General features: G+C 25.6%; 1 protein-coding gene across 1 annotated transcript in view; it reads right to left on the bottom strand.

The window, feature by feature from the left end:
• The window catches only part of LOC126903626 (uncharacterized), a 46,781-nt gene extending 41,046 nt beyond the window's left edge, over positions 1–5,735 (bottom strand). Inside the window, exon 1 of the mRNA XM_050681945.1 lies at positions 5,315–5,735. Within this exon, the coding sequence (XP_050537902.1) occupies positions 5,315–5,659 (345 nt within the window). The 5' untranslated portion in view covers positions 5,660–5,735. The remainder of the gene's footprint in view (positions 1–5,314) is intronic.
• Between the last annotated feature and the right edge of the window lie 13,329 nt (positions 5,736–19,064).

Below are 19,064 nucleotides of genomic sequence, written 5' to 3'. Positions count from 1 at the left end.
TTTTTATGATTAAATCTATAATATACCCAGCTATGCCACTTCCCCACTGTGCCGCGACCCCACTCTGCTGGTTTTTTATTGTTATGATCTAGTGAAACTAGGAAATCTTAGTCTATCAGTTAAACATTAATGAATAAAAAAAATAATAATTAAATTAGTCCTGCCAAGTTTGTTCTAATTAGTTGTCTAGCTATTTGAAAATCAAAAGGTTCTATAATATGTCTATTGAAAATAGAACTTTTGAGTATTCGTTCTAAGATATTTTATTGATAATAATAGAAACTAAACTAGTTAAAGCGCATTAAAAAATGTTTGATTACTACTAATCAATATTCAATGATATTTTTAAGAAATCACTTATGGGTGATTGTAATAATTATTTAAATTGATAAAATGAGAGACTTACTGATTTGAGATACATTGGTAATCTATTGGGTTTCAAATAGATAAGGAATTTTTAACGCTATCTATTATTGGTTAAGATTTTTTTCCTTATTATTATTATTGTTATTACTTAGTTCATATAAAATTCTTCCATTATTATAGTATACGTTTAACAATTTTGTAATAATATTACTATTATTAATAATAATGTTATTATTATTATTCTGAATATTAGGTCAAGTCATGGCTTAATCAGACTTATCCTAGTTTTAAGGGTACGGAATTTTATACAAATTAGATTCGAATTCTACAAGAAATTCCTGATCGAAGATTTTATATCTTAATAAAAAAAACATAATCAATTATTTCATTAACATTTTCTTGGTCGGGATTTATAAAGTGCTCATCTACAATTTTCTCATTTTAAACACCACATAAGGAATTAATAAAATTTGTTAATAATCATTTATTATAACATATTGACAACTTAAGTTAAAAAATATATGACGAGAGAAGACAAATAAATATTTTTTCTGATTTTATTATAACTTACATTTGTTTTAACAAAAAAATTTACATATTTTTGTAAACTAAATTCTTAAAATTAAATAGAAAAATAAAAACGTGACTTGCCAAACTATTATTTTGCAAAATCATTATACATACACTCAGCTTATAATTTAAATTGCAGTTGAAGACTTTATTTGTACAGTTGGAAAAATTCTTTTGCGTAGTTCGAAAAAAAAATTTTTGAGAATTTATAAAATATTAGAATTATAAATAGCCACAAACTACAAAAGTACTCCTTTAAAATATAAGTATTTTAATTAATTTGATAATGACATGTTCAAATTTTGAACACAAGAAAAATTTAGTAGAATTATTTTTAGATGATTAAATCAGTGACGTAGCCAGAAATATATTTTTGGTGATTAGGGAGAGAAGAAATATATATTATTTTAATTTCATACAAAATGGCCTATTAAATCTCATTTTCATTTTTATTTTTTTCTTCAAGAATAATTCTTGAATTGCTTAACTAATTATTAAAATACTATTCTTCTATAGTAATTTTATATTTTTTAAAGTACAAAAAATTGAGTGATAATTTATGTACATAATTCATTAAGATCTAAAAAATAACAATTTATGTAGAGTAGATTATCTACCTAAATAAATTAAAGAGAGAGTGGTGTCAGACTTAAAAATATACAGGGTTATTCCTTAACTACGCTTCATGAAACAAATGCTCTAATATTAAAACTAATTATTATTATTTACAATTTTTTTTTTTATTAATGATTCTTTGTTAAGCTGATTTACATATCAAGTATATGCTCCAAGTAAGCGACTGGTTTTAAACAGTTAGACTTAGCTTACAAAACGTAGGGAAACCCTAAAATAATATGCTCTACGTCACCACATCGTCATAATAACATACATTACCGAATATAATGTAATCAATAAATAATGCATACCGCAAATCTACAACAAAAACAAATGAATATAAGAGTACAAGAAATATATAAACATGACAAGTGGTCTTTGAACAAATTCCCCATATTATGGGGTATTTAAAAGCATAAATAAAAAAAAAATTAGAATCTAAAAAATGTATACTATTATTGAACAATTCACCACACGTGCTTATGACACTTAAACACTCTAATATATTTGTATTTAAGTAAAGCGTGTACTTAAATACACATAAAATTTGGCTTAAAACATTATAAATAAATATATACATTACTAGCCCCGAATGACTAATGAACAGGAGGCTCACTCGGTCGACGCCACTAAAATCTTAACAATTTACAAAACTATTATGTAGCGGATACACGTGAAAAATATATAATAAATTGACATAATAAGTTGCAACGCACACAACTAAAATTTACCGCTTCAGACTAAAATCAACACAACCAGTTCCTAGTATGGTTAACTTCCGACAACTTAACCGACGCTTGACCCAGCGGTCCGAAGGTGACACTTCTTTTAGAAGTATCACCTTACTAGCTTTTAGAAGTATGGGTCAACAAATTTAATTAAACTCAGTGCCGGAAGTTACAGAGAAANTACTTCTTTTAGAAGTATCACCTTACTAGCTTTTAGAAGTATCACCTTACTAGCTTTTAGAAGTATGGGTCAACAAATTTAATTAAACTCAGTGCCGGAAGTTACAGAGAAAAAAATTATCACTAGGTGAAAATACATGTGGTCAGCAGTGCAAATGACGTTTAAGATAGGAAAGGAATGGGGTGAGTGTACACACAAATGCCGTCTATGAACCGGTCCGAAGTAGTACACAGCTGACTATCTCGCACCCGCACAAACAAATTACAACACCTTATATGATGATTATGTAGATGATGAACGCCGTTGCAACACGCATTCGACTCAATCAAAACAATTAAAATATAAATACACAAAAATATAAAGAGGTACCTTTATGTAACATTACAAAGAATATTGTTTTTCAATTGAATAAATCTGATGACAAAAAAATTGGGGTTGCCATATAAAAATCAAAAGTTAATTCTAGTTTTAGGTATAAGGTATAATATCAGAATGTGACTTTATCGTGTAAATCAGGTGAACAAAGAAAAAATTTATGTTAAAAAAATTTTTAAAAAATGTTTTTATATTACTTGATATCTAACAAGTGACAATAAAATTGTACGGTTTAACAGAAAAAAAGCTTAATTATTTTTAATAGACGGCAACTTAAAGAGTTGTACATTTATTAATATTATTATTATTAGTGTTACGGACAGATTATTCGTCATTCACCAACATTAACAATTAACAACTACACTTGTACCCGATCAGCACAAACGACCCTACAGCTCAATAATGAGTATAACCTTTCTTAAATTAATTAAAAACATAACGAAGTCAGTCAACATATTACCATGCTTGCGGCAACTTACCATTATTGATCTGATAACTTAACTCGCGTATTATTGTTGTGGTCACTAAATTAAATACTATTATTATTTCGGGCTGTGTACACTGGCCGCCGTCGTTCACCTAACTAGGATACCACCAACATCTCTAGAGATCCAGTCAGGTTATATTTAAATAATATTAAATAGAAATAAATGTTTGTTAGTTGAGAGTCTATATTTATTTGGTCACAAAACCGCTAACTGCCTTTTTATCAATTATATAGGGCCAGCGTTGCCTCGTTTAGGTACATCTTAGCCAACTGTTAGGACCCTAGCGGGAAAGCACGTTGCATTAGTATTAATTATATTTTTATATATCAATAGCGTTTATTGATATAAAATATGATAATACTGTGGTTTTTAAAAATAAATATGATTTTTCTCTGATGGTTCTTAAAATTTAAACAGCTGTAAACTCGTAAAGAATCAAATAATATAAAGACATTTTTTAAACGAAAATTGTTATTCAATTGAATAAATCTGATGACATATAAAAATTGGGATTGCCATTTAAAAATCGAAAAATGATACAAGTTTTGGGTATAAGGCATAATAACAGAATATGATTTTTTCGTGTAAATCAGGTGAACAAAGAAAAAATAATGATAAAAAAATAATAATAATTAGCTTTTATATTTTAGAAGATGAAGCGAAGTTATGGGAATCACTCTATATGTATTAAGATTTACTTTTATGTTAAATATATTATTGTGTATGTAAATCGATATTAAGGAACTTTAATAAAATGATTTTACAAAATGATAGTTTGGCAAGTCATTAATCCTTCAATTACCTCTATACTATGATACTATTGTGTTCATGGGGGTCTGAATCCGGAGACCCCTCTGGTTGCTCCATCGTATTTTCTTGTTTTTTTTAGAATCAATAGTTATATTGATTATAATAAAACCGAAAAAAATATTTATTCGTCTTTTCTATGATCGTAATATTTTTGTAAATGAATTTGTTAAAACAACTTTGGTAAAATTAATAACATGTTAATAGAATAAATAATTGGAAGTGCGTGTTAATTAAATATAATGACGAACTTAATATTTTTCAGTAATTTATCATAAGCTTAGATCGAGTAAAATAAGTAAATAAACTGTTCTGAGAAAATATAATAAAAATACATAATATAATATATTACAGTTTTTTTGTAAAATAAAATACTATACTAAAATCACGTGCTGAAAGAATACGTCACCAAAAAAAAAGTCTCTGATTTACATATTTATGGTAAAACCTATTTGATTTCATTACACGACTTGTTTGCTATCAATAAAATAAGAGTATAATTAATTAAATTATATGAATAACGAACATAAAATTAATAAAGAAATTATTTAAAAACTTTTATTTTCATCTAAAATTTTTGATATTAATAAATTTAAATATAAATTTATATAAGTGAATAATTCAATTATAATTAGAGTTACAAAGATTTACACTTAATACATGAATAACATAATTTATTATCTCTTATAGGGATAGGGAACGTTTTTATGATATTTAGAGTCGAGATCTCCAAGAAAGTCCTGATGCAACATTTTATATCTAAATCCAAAATTGAAATAAAAAACCTTGATACTATAATTAATTATTTCCTGAATATTTTCTTGGGAGGGATTTATAAATTCCTCTTCTACAATATCATCATTATCAACACCACATAAGGAGTTAATAAAATCAATGATAATTCGTTCTCTATAATATTCACCATTGTGTTTATATTTAAGTTTCTTAAGACTATCTTCAAATGTTACTACCTTTAATATTTGCTCAAACTTCTCATCTATTTCAGCTTCACTAAGTTCATCGTTAATTTTGAATTCACTAATCGATTTTTTCAGATTTTCAAGATTATCTAGCACAGCTGTTTTTTCTAAATTAAAAAACTTAAGGGCGTTTATCATATGGTTTATTAGAGGTTTCAATATGATTATACTTTTCCATACGTTTTTTAATCCATTTAATTTGTCTTTGTGGTTAATTAAATTATTCTTATAGTGATTTGCTGCTTTTGAATACTTTTTATAGAGTTGTTCAATAAGACAGACATAAAGTGAATTTAAGATGATACCACTTTGTTTGTATTTCCAATCAAAATCTAAATGTTCTACATAACATACTGAGAAAGTTTCTTCATTTGCATTACGATCATAATAATATATAGTTTCATTTAAATTTTTCCATGCACTAGTACTTATAACTATTTGTAACTCTTTATCAGATGGCAACTCATCGTCAGTTAGCATACTGGAACAGCTTGAATTAGAAAATTGATATAATATAATAATTATTGAGAAAATTAATATTAAATTCATGTTACTTGATTTAATAAAATTGAAACTCGCTAAATGTGTAAAACTTTTCAAAGATTTTAATGAAGTGGATTTAAAATTATACAACTTTTATATATTGTAAGCAGAAACATATAATTATTTTGAGACTAATATTATTAAACTGTAAACAATTTATTTAAGCAAATATGATATTTAATTTGTTTTTGTCAACAAAGAGAAATATTTATTTTAGTACTACTTAAATTATTGTAACATACAGCTGAATAAGTTATATGTTTCCTAAAACAATAAATTTTGCATTTATTTTTCGCGATAAATTATGATTTGAAATAAATATGTAACGCATAATGAAGATATTTAAATCTATTTCTACCTACATAAAATTGTATATTATTTGAAAAATTCATCTATTTATATTTTAATAATTATTGTTTTTGGTTTTATAAATATTTCCTTATTGTATCTTTGAGCTATTTTTATTAATTATTACATTAGTTGTATTATATAATAAAAATTGATCACTTGTGGCTAATTAATTAAGTAAAATTAAAACTATATTAAAAATATTATTAATTTAAAAAAACTAAAAAATATTAAAAATATTATTAAACTCAAAGCCACAAAAAAATTAATGAAAAGTCGCGGATACGTATTTCGGAAACAATGTTACCATTATCAACGCTAAACACATACAAATTAGTTGTATTGTTTAAACTTTAAAATTTAATTCTGATATTTTATTTTATATTCCCCCTCTGTTATTTTTGGATCTGTATATTTTTTGGTTCTTTAGAGCTTATTTTTACGAAAGCTTATAATAAAAAACTTCATGACGCATGACAAAAAATTCTAAAATTATATGTAGTTAAATAATTTTTTTTTTCGTCCATTCGGGGATAAATATACTTATTTATAAATTTTTAAATTGGACAACCTATTTTTAACATTATAATTTGATTGAATAAAAAATTACAAACAACTTCGTTTTTACAATTTTTTTTATACAAGCATTAATTTGTGTTTATAAATTGTTTAAAGATTACGATGTCAAGTAAAAATTCATCATTGATTTGGTTTTATAATATCGGTGTTATTGCAACAATATTATTAGTAAAACCGTTGTTATTCTGATAAATTTTTGCATTTGTTAATACTGAATCTCAGCTCTCCCCGAACTCATTTATTTCTATGATACGTCAAAAGATCACAAATCGTTTCTAGTCGAAGGCATTGCCTCAAAAATTAAAATAATTTCCATCGTGCCACGTAAATAGTGAATTTCTTCAAAAAAATTTCATTTATAAAAATTGATAAATTACGAAATTTTTAAAACTGTTTTTTTCATACTGTTTGAAAAATTAACGAATCAAAATAACTTTTGTTGTATTGAAATTAAGGTGTTCTTTTTTCATTATATATTAATTTTTTGAAAATCTGACACTTTACCTACCCTCAGGAGCAGATTCAATATAGCAACTTTTGCAAAAAAAATGAACTTTTTCAAATTAAGTTTTATATTTTTCAAATTTACTGACACTTTTATATGTATCATAAATTATAACTTATATATTATAATTTAATTAAAAAAAAAAAAATGTTTTCCCCACAACTTATAATCTATATGAAAATTGTTGCCGTAGCAGAAAATATGTTATAATTGTGTTAAAATTTTCGATTTTATATTTTATAATTTTGAGTTTATATTTGTATAACTCTTTGAAAAATGGATTCAAATCTCCTTTCATCCAACATACTTTCTTTTTTAAATATGTAATTTTAAATTTAACATCTCCACATATAATAGGATTATAGAATTTGTTTTTATACCGAATTACTCAGAAAAATCATATCTTATTTAATAATAAAATTAAACACATTTTAATCATCATAGACCAAAATATAATTTGCTAAGCTAATTTTTGCACTTATTTCTAATCTGTAATTAAATTTTTTCTATCACCTCTTTTTTGAGATTATTATAATAAGTAAAACGAGAATTTACATATAAAAATTGATTTTCAATTTGGAATGTTGAAATAATTCATGTAAAATTACGACTCCTAATGTTATGTTTAATTAAAAAATTTTAATTATGTTATATTTTTTGGTCGTTAAAAGTTGATATTTATAAAAGTTTATAATTTAAATAATCGCGAATAATTGATCTAGATGAAAATTTCTTGTAAACCAACTCATAATTAACAAAAAATTATTTTCTGAAAATTTTTGCATCAAGCCCTATTATAATTACTATAATAATAATTCTAAAAATATATAAAAGTATGCAATGTCAATACGTTTTATAACATCTTCATTAAAATTATATAGTAACTGAAAATTAAATAAAAATTAAATTTTAGTTACTATGATTAAAATAATATATTAAAGCTAGTTACTGTCAATAAAGAGAAATACTTATTTTAAACTACATAAATTATTGTTACATACAGCTGAATAATTTTTGTATTCTTAGTATAATAAATTATATGCTTGTTTTTCGCGTGAAATTTAAAATTTGAAATAAATTAATAATTTGGATATTCTGATTTTTGAATATAAATTTTTGTACGTGATTCAATTAATATGAAATAAATGTATTTTTTAGTCATCACCTTACAAAATTGATCAAATAGTATTTATGACATTAGAGTTCAAAAAAATTTAATTTAATTTAAAAAAATTACTTAAAACGGAATCGCATAATGAAAAGACTGAAGGCGTCATTTTATTATACTGAGTAATCAATTTATCATAAACCACTCGAATACCCTCAAAATAAATACAACATTGAAAAAAAAAATATTGGTTTTATTTACGCATCTTTTTCCGTCTTGGTTTAAAAATAAGATAAACTTCCAATGTACTATTCCAAAAGTTATTATCAACTAGTTTTTATAATAAGTAAATCATTTTCTTTGCTATTTAAATAAGTATTTTGCCATTTAAAAAGATAAATTTTACACTCCTGTAAATTATAAGGGATTATATTAAAAAGTAATTAATAACTGATAAATAAATAAATTTATGTATCTAAAAAACCAAACATTTTTTTTCAATATTGTATTTATTTAACATATTAAATCTACACTTACTTTATTTAAATGCAATTAATATTTTCTTTGCGCTACCAAGACTATTTACCAAACTATATAAATAATTATACAGTGTTAACAATTATTTTTATGTTTCTTATTACAGCATGTTAAAACCATTAAAAAACCAAAACCCGGTAATAATAACATTATTGTTCTTGTGGAAAAAAACGATACGGTTTTGTTCACACTACATTAATAATTCGAATGAAACTTCTGGGTAATGACTTTATTTAACTGTATTCTAATGATTGCATCTTAAGCGAAGTCTTGTAAGCAAAAACACAATTAACCGAGTAATTTACATTTTGTATCAAATCACTCGCCAATTGAATCCGCTACTAATGTAAAAAATTCCTGGAAACATGTAGTTTCATCTTAAAAGCTAGTATTTTTAAAAATTTATATTGAACATTCTCAAATTTCGAATGATGGGTTATTTAGTTAGGAAACCAAATAAAAAACCAAACTATGAGTTAGAACAAACCAAAAAGCAACATAAAGATTTTTTGTAATTTTTATTTTTAAATTGTACTATGTTTCTATTTAAAAATCAAGAATTTTTGAAGCTATATTAATAGTAAAATTAATTTGAAAAGTAAATGTCAAATCAAAACTAAAATAGATACCTATGTCTTTAACTGAAGAAACTTTTTATAATTGAATACTTGAAATATGATAATTGTAAATTATTAAACTATTATTATGAACAAAATATATAATATGACATTTATCAATGTTTAAAGGGAGAAAATTTACCATAATCTATTCAATAAATCAATTAAAATTAGCTTGTAAACATTTACAATCATCATAATTGCGGACTTAACTATAAATTTTTGTATCATCAGCAAATAATAAAATCTTAGTGTCATTACCAAAAATAGAAGCAATATATACAAATAAGAAACAACAACAGACGTTATAAGTTTCTTGTTCGCCATTGATTTTATTTTATGTTGCAATTTTTAGAACCTAACTTTCATTTTAGCCAAAATATGTAGACATCATCCAAGAGATGTATATTATCAAGAGGTTGTCTATCACTTTCTTCTCCAATATTTTGATGTACAAGGACCTAACACGATTGAGACCAAGAAGACTGCACCTTTGGGACTCATATGACGCTTCATACGCCCATTATTCTACACGTTACTTACCCCTCTTAATGCTTCTAATAATATACAAGCGGCTTCTAGCTTTTCTGAAAGCTTTTCTTTTCCCGTGGGGTAGGAGAAGAGGAAACCGGTAGACGAATCGGACAGTTGTCGGGTTTTTATTGGCTTTTTATGACCGGCAATCGTTTTTATAACACAACACCACAACAGAGATGGGATTTCCAATTGAAGATGATAACGATTTGTGTTCGCTGTAATATTATAAATTTTTCAAGACATAAAATAAAGTTGTCCGGAAAATGTTTCGATGTGATGTATTTGGGTGATACACTGAAGAAATGATAACACTGTCTATAAATTACCCAATAAATATTTCATAGTAGTATCAATGAGATTATAATAAAAAAAATTCCCATTTAGAGGTAAATTTGTACACTTAATACAAAACAATGTAATTAGCTGAACTAATGTTTTTTAGAGACTTCTTTGGCATTACTAACATTGAAACTACTACATGACCAATAAATATTTGTAATGATAACATATTTAAAATGTTTAATGTTCTTATTTAATTATTATTTTTTTTTTCGAAAATTCAATTATGAATGAAAGCTTATTAAATAATAATTCCTTTAGTACTACCAAAATATTTTGTGCCGCATATTATTTTTCCTCTTTAAATAGTTATTTCCTTATATTATATATACAAGTATAATATTTAGGGATAACCTCGACCTATTTATAAAATATTAATTTTTATCGTATAAAAAATTATTTTTTGATAATGTAATGTCATAATCATTTTAGGATATTTTTATGTAGTATGAAGTATTTATAGTTTTTCTAAATATATTATTAACGAATAAAAACTATAATTATTTCCATACTACCGCATTTTATAAAAAGAAATTATGTCCAACCTATAATCTATTTAGTATTATATTCAAAATAACCACCTATTTCTCATTGAATAATATTGATTATTTCAATAACGTGTTATTAAAAAAATTATACAAGCTATCAATACATTTCATTACAATAATATCCATGTTTACATTAATTCTTATGAAACTTTATAGATTTTTATTCTACAATAGTTTTACATGATTTTATTAATTATGTACCTTCTATTGAACTATTTTTTGTATGTTGATTATTCTTATACAGAAATAATTTTCTTTTTTTTATTATTACATTACTTCTTATGTTTATTATAATTTTTAGCTAATTAATGGGGAAGCCAATTACTTTTAAAACAAATCTGAGAAATACAAAATAAAGACATTTCAATCGTCAATGTTTGTTCAATAGTATCTTATTTGGAAAAAATGATCATAATAAAAATAAATTGTTATTATTTTTTACAATAAAATATTTTAAAATTATAGTAATATTATCACAGAACATTGTATTTTGGAAAGGATTAAATCTAAAAAGTACACAAATCTTATTGATACGATCAATTTATATAAATTCTTTAGTGATTAATGTATTGAGTTTGCTCAATAAAAACAACAATCGTAAAAGTTGAACAAAAAACTATCATTCCATTTTCATTGAAAGCAATAATATAAAAACTTTCAATAGTTGTAGTGATGTATGTCTTTAAAAATTATTAGTTCTAGAAGTTTTTAATGCTAATAATTTAAAATAAGAAAATTTCTTTTAGATTATACTTTTAAAACATTTTATTTACTACTAAACTGAAATAGATCACATGAAAAAATAATATTTTTAGGTAGCCAAAAAATAACAACCAATAACAATGACAAATAATTTGTCAAACTATATAAATTAATATAATATAATTATTAAAGTTCTCGTAATTTGCGATATAGAATTCTAAGTTGTTAAATTGCTAAGCAGAAAATTTTGCAATTGGTTTAGCTTAATTGTACCGACAGAAAATAAAGTTATGTAGATGTATTATTTTCAATGTATTAAAAATCGTTATTTTACAAAGCTTCTTAAAATTTTTTCAATTTTCTGAGATATAAAGTTTATACATTGCACTAATAATATTAAAAATAAAAAGTAATAGTTTTTTTTAACGAAATTTTGATCAAAGAAATCAACCGAAACTATAATTCGCACTAATTACAATGACTTAACTAGACCACACAGAATTATTAAATAGTATAGAAGTAATATGTTAACTATTTTATCAATAAAATGTTGTGCCCTCTACTGGATTTCTAATGAGATAAAATATTAATCTAACGTTCCCACGAAAATAGTCACCAAGGATTATTTAAAATGTTAAATAATTTATTTGTATTATTTAGTGAAATAATAATCTGCAGTGTTGCGCACACATAGGATTACAATATATTTAAAATTATTCGCGGGTTTAATGATATATTACAGGCATACATATTATATAATTTATTTGTGGGCCTTACAGACGTGGTTTTACTGGTTTTAAAGAATATTCCACTACTTCGAAGGTTTTTCAAAATGCGTGATCATACAAAAGAATGCATAGAGAATAGTAACATCGCAGAATTTGAATATCATACACGGGTTTACTGATATATGATAAATACAGATAATCACAAAATTGAGTTATATTTTAAGTGTTCTTAAAATAGAAAACACTTTGATGGAATTGTACAAAAAAATGTCGAGTGCACAAAATGATTTTAGTTTAAAGTTATTTTATTACTCACAGTGAAGATAAACACCTTAATTTATAATTACCTCGAGTAATGTATAATGCGCGCAAATATTTATGGATGTAAAAAAAAACTCCGCATTAAATCAAATATCAATATTTTATCTGGCCGTACAGGCTACTGCAAACAGGAATAACTTTAAAGTGGGAGGGCACCTGGGCGGCGGCGATGGACCGCAATAGAGACATTATACAGCGATGGCGGTGTGTTCTATCCGCCAAACGACAGCACACTGATTGAGATGTTACCGGTTCCGAGGTCTAACAGGGGTCAGTCTCCGAAACTGGCCTTACTGCGAAGGCGCACATTCATGACAACATGTGCACAACAGCGTTATGTGTAGGGCCCCGGGGGTCTTGGAGTATTAATTGTGAGCGTTTCATTTTTAATTACAAAACAGGAGACGTGGAAACTGCAGCGAATACGTCAGGGGGAGGAGAATATGATTTTTTTCCCGGCGCATATTTCATACAGATATTATTATTTTCTGTTAAATACATTATTGTATGCACAAGGACGTGCTTCGCGTGGATTTCGTGCAAGAGGTTGCGTGCGTGTTCTCGGAGAATTCACTCGGCCGCCAACGGAATCGATTGTTTCCAGTCGGGTCTGGTTTCGTTCTACCGCTGTCGACCTTATAAATCATTGTACTAAAATCCAAAGCCTCCTCGCCTCATAAGACATTACAAGAACTATTTGAATCAAGTCGTTCCACAGCGATTTACGAGAACACACCGAATCCGACGAGGTTCTTATTAACACACAAATGAAACGCATCTAATTTTCATTTTTTGTTCTTGTTGATTCAATCTCCAATGTGGTGGGAGCTAATCTCTAGAAATTCTATTTATATGTTGTGATATTTTTATCCTCAAAAACTTGTAATATGTCTTTGCCGACGGCTCATTTAATAAATTGCTCTGCACGCAAACTGTACAGTCAATAAATAACTAGAATAGGATTATCTTGTAATATACAGGCCAGAATGATAATAAGCCTTATTTATTAACAAGAACTCTATTGAAGTTACTGCTTTATTTGTAATAATGAATATTCTCATATTTTTTTTGCTGTTTTACTCGACTTTTAAAAAAAATGTCAGCGTGTTAAAAATATACATATTTTAATTTCTACTTATTTATTCATTTAATTATTAATTACTATTTTTTATGACAATTACAAATTCATCATAAAGTATTAAAATATAAACACATATTTTAAAACTCGAATCACAACAATTTGTAAATTATTTTAAGTACAAAATATATTATTAATAATTAAATGTTATTTCAATGAGTACATTATTTACCATGATTGAAATATCTACCACTTCACGTGGAAATTTCAGACCAATTATTGTAATATTCGAGGTAGCGCTTTTGGGATATTTAAATCAATATTGCTGTCACATTGTTAACCCCATGCACAAAGGTAATTTTCTTAATACAGATTAATTAGACAGTAGGATTTAATGTGAATTTTAAATAAACAAAATCTTTAAAAAGGCAAATAATCTCATATTACTGAACAATTACTTTAAATAAAATGAATTTTCTTTTTTAAGAGTCTTAAATAAATATTATGTACCGAAATTCATCATTCTTATTTAAAAATTTGCTAGCATTTTTTTTTTTAAGAACGTTTCATTTAATAATACATTATTCATTGATATATTTAAAATTTTATAATAACCTAACAACATTGTTACAAAATAATATAACAGTTTAGCAACTTTGCATTGGCAATTCATAAATGAAACAAGTGTTTTTTTACAATTTTCATGATGCAATCTGGTTCACATTTATTTTATTCTATTGAAAATTGCTTTAAAAAATAACAGATATTAAGAAATCTACTTCTACAGTATATCTCTCGGTATATAACGTTTTATAACGTTAAAAGCTCTTAATGTCAACTTTATTATTGAGTACCACCAGTTTTTTTTAAACATAAATTACTATATATACGACACTATATTTCATTTTTGCCATATACTTAATATACAGAAATATAAGATACATAGAGCTGTATATTTCAGTCATTACATAGTACTTTATCGTAGCTAATGCTGTAATAAATTAGTGTTTCCTAAAAAATATATATTATTTTGTGACAAACATTGAAGAAAAAATAAGATTCCAATTCTGTATCCGCTACATTTATTTCCATTTCGTTTTGTCCCATGCTGTATATTTAACAGGCTAACCCTGTAGACATCCAATCGGAAGCCTCGTTATAATTAAGAGCTTTGCAAAGGCCAGCCGACTGCTTTATTAGCCTGCTATATAGTCGTTTACTCCGCCTTTGGTGCTCCATAAATTATTCCAATGTACTACAGAGTAAAAAGATTTTCTGGACTAAGTTTAGGCCTTTTTCTTCAATCCGTTCGGCCTTTTTTTCTATACTATTTCCTTCCTAACATTACTATTTTCGGTAGCGTGCTAAATGCCCTTCACATTAAAAAAATAAGAGAGAGAGAGATTAATGTGCCAATTGTGGGAGGGATTTTGGGATAAATTTGGGTCAACAAATAATGATTAAGTGACTAAATAAAATATACGTTATAAAAACATGAAGGATTATTCTTGATCTTTGATACTAATGGAGTTTTCTTAAAAGAAAAAATCACCACTTACAACATAGATATTATAAATGGGCGTAAAAAAATTTATAATCATAAAAAATTAACTATTAAAAATTAACTTGGTTTTTTTTTTTTTTTTACTAGACATCTATATTACAATAAATTATGAATGCATAAAGATTTTAATGTGAGTATAAAAAAGTAATATTTTACTAGGCTTTTAGTAGAAAAAATACCAAATGGATAAAATAAAGAAGCTCGTTATTGTTCATTAAAATAACATAAAGTTTAAACTTCCTAACAAAATGCATTTTTGATAAGGAAAAATTCTCGGTAAGAAATATTTTTCAGTATTATTGCAGTTACTGATGTTTTAATGTCTTTATCCAAGTTATTACTAAAAAGTAAAACTAATTTTTCGGACCTACAATTTAGGGTACAAAAATTGTTGATGAACAATAAATGAGAATACATGTTTACAAAGTGTTACAAATGTTAAGTGGATATTGCACATATGTCAAAAAGGGTACATATTTTTTTCGTTTCATGCAAGATATACTTTATAAAAACGTTTACACAAAACTTCAATCGTTTACTTATATAATGGCGTGCTCAGGAAGTAAAGCTTTGTTGTCAGTGAAAAACTTTACAAAGAATTTACGAGGACCCTGGAAATACGTTGCAAATCATATTTGTGCCACCATATGGCGGAGACATTAAGTAAGAAACCAATATTATATTTCATGCTAGTCAGAACAACGTCGTTAGTACTCTTTTTTTTACTTCGAGGGTAACTTCAGTGGTTTTTTATTTTACTTTGAAATTTTTAATAGCTAATTCAAGTACCGTAAAAGCGTTACAGCCTGATATATCCGTCACATGGTAATGTTATGTAGCCATCCGTTGTTGAAATTGGTACGTTGATACAAGGGAAAATAATGTAACACCGGAAGTCTGAAAGAGGTGGGATAATGTTGTGTACAGTAAAAATATGTTTATATACAAGCGTATAATTACAATTTAAATGTTTCAAATCTTGGGTTGAAATCCCAGGCTGGTTTGGTGCTTAAACCATTGTGTTCACTAATAAATCGCTCTTGTCTTTATCTTTATTATTGTATTTTTATCAAAAAAAAAAAAAAATGTTGAAATTAATAAATCTACAAAAATTTTAGACACCTTTTTGGATGGGAATTCCGATATTCAGGGAATATAAAATATTGACAAAAGTGATTAACACATATAGTGAATAAGTTAATACGTATAGTGAAAATTTGAATTTATTTTTTTATTAATAATTTCAATTTATCATCGTATAATATTGATAAAGACTTTTATCACATTTCAGTTTTACCAAAAGTAAACTTCATTTAGTTACTCTTTGATACCAATATTCATATTTTAAATAACCAATGTAACATAATGATTTTAATTAAAAAAAATAATATTCTAAGAAATAAATTATTCATTAAATAATTTAACTTTATATTTTCAGTAACTTTTAGATTGTAATAATGACTATGTTAGCAAACCAAGCGTAACTAAATAATATTCATGACATTAAAAAAATATAGTTTACATATATTATTATGTAATTAACATATTTATAAACAATTAACTTAGACTATTACATTACTATCTAGATAGTTAAAAAACATTTTGCAACAAGACATTTATTCGTTGTATTATTATATATAAAGATTTTTTTTATCTTATTTTTTACTTTACTATTCAATAAATCTAAAGTAGATTTAAGATTAATGTAACAGCTGTTTTTAATAAAAGGAAGAGCAATAAATAATATTAATTTATTATTTTGTTAAATAAATGGAATGTCTTGGTTGTAGTTACTGAATAAATTATTAAAAAGTTTGCTTTATTACATTTTCGTTTCCACTCTCTCGCTTTATAAAAAGTTGCATAAAAATATGTTATGTGCACACTCCTCATTGCAATAAATAATATTCAAAATGTTGCTTTAGGTATAAAGGTTAAACCTGACATATACCTACTATAAACAAAAGAAACGCAGCAAAAGTGTGACTTAAAAATTGAAACAATGCAGACCCCTGTTACTGAAGTAATAATTTCATTTGACATTTACCAGTTTTTGCAAGCAAAAAAATGTCAACAACCTCGAAAAACACCCTACCTATGCTCATTTTGTTGTAATAAATAAATGTATTAATGAAAAGCTCTATTATTTGATTAAATAATTTTATAAAATAAAATATAAAAACAATATTAAAAACAGAAAAATAATTTCCAGTAATTGCCTATGAATAATACTTCAAACAATTTTTTTTTCAATTTCAACACATTTCTAAAGTAATGTAAAATTAAATTAAAATATACTGCTCCTTTTTGTTATTTTAGAATTTCTGACTATTTAAATGATTTCTCGGTAAATTATTATTGAAATATTCTTTTGACTACAATCAAAAATATATTAAATCCGTATTGTACAATAAACAGTTTAATTAACTATCTAGAAAAAATTATAAAACATCAATGTGATGATATGAAAGCATCACATTCGAGGCACCTATAAAAATGAATTAATATTTATTGTTCCGTGGATTTATTTAAATTTTAGACGTCATTTTTGAATAGACTATTTGAACATATCAAATTAAATTATTTGTTTTGACAATAATTATACTAAGTCTGGTATTAAGTCATCTATGTAATATCTGTATTGACTTGCATATCGATTATTTGCAGGCTAACTGGCGTAAGTGCCTTTTCTATCAACAAATTATTTTACCTAAAAACAAGAAAATAACCTATGGATACTTCAAATCGACTGAGTCTGAACATTTTTTATCAAATTACGTTTAGGCCGACTAACAATCTGTAATAAAAAGAAAAGCGCGACGGTTGAGAAAAAGGGGAGGTGTTATAGTTGTTATACGGATTGTGTTGGATTCAGTCAAATCGTCTTAATCCAACCTCTTACCCACTCATTCCCATTTCTTAATATTACAAAAATAAAGGGCATGTCTTACAACTACACTTACCTTGATATCCAGATGGACTCGAAAATAGATGATGAATTATGATGTTCCTTGTTGACGTCTATATTTTAAGTTAATAAAAATACTGGTATGAGGGGAAACATACTGAGATTATTTCTATGATTTGAATTAATTTTTTTAACAAATGTGTAAGACTTATAATTAAGGTTAACAAAAGTAACATGAATTATACATTATTAACTTTAATATGAAAGAGTAAGAGTATGGGGGAATGATGAATGAGAATGAGCTGGTGTGCTAATTTTCCTAGTCCTTTTATATTAAACTAGTTGGTAAGGTGATTAACTAGAAGGAAGACTAGTTTTTCTTGAGAATTTAACTATTTTATCCGGTCGTTTGTTCGGCGCCACAAATACGCTTATGGTATTTAAAAAGTTTGACATTACTGTAAACATCGTTCCGAATGTTCGATATATTTGTAAAAAGTGATAAAATAATTGTCGGTCAGAAAAGTATTTAAAATTGAAAATTATTTATGTTGAAAAATGATTCTAGATGTTTCTCCAATATTCTCGAAACTTTTATTTTAATTCATTGCTCAACAAACAGTCGATATATTGTATATGATTGATCAAATATTGGTAATTAATATATCTATATATATTAGTCTTACAGGGCTCGGGATGACATGCATTTATAAATTTTGTTTGAGCCACTTTGAAGGATTCTAAGTGTGTGTAGGTCATAGGATTATANATTCTAAGTGTGTGTAGGTCATAGGATTATATAGTGAAATATTTTTTGGTTTAGGGAGGATAAAATTCCCTATTCGTCCTAAAACTATAACCTCGATAACAACACATTACTAAGTTTCAAGTCGATTAATAAAAATTTGTACTGACTGTTAGCGTGTTCAGAATAAATTAACAAAATTTATAAATCCATATAATTCCTAGCTCTAGTGATAAAAATTATTATT

The sequence above is a fragment of the Daktulosphaira vitifoliae genome, unplaced genomic scaffold, assembly GCF_025091365.1.
Source record: "Daktulosphaira vitifoliae isolate Bord-2020 unplaced genomic scaffold, ASM2509136v1 Scaffold_4, whole genome shotgun sequence".
Classification (NCBI taxonomy): Eukaryota; Metazoa; Arthropoda; class Insecta; order Hemiptera; family Phylloxeridae; genus Daktulosphaira; species Daktulosphaira vitifoliae.
This window is presented reverse-complemented; position numbering and strand designations above follow the sequence as displayed.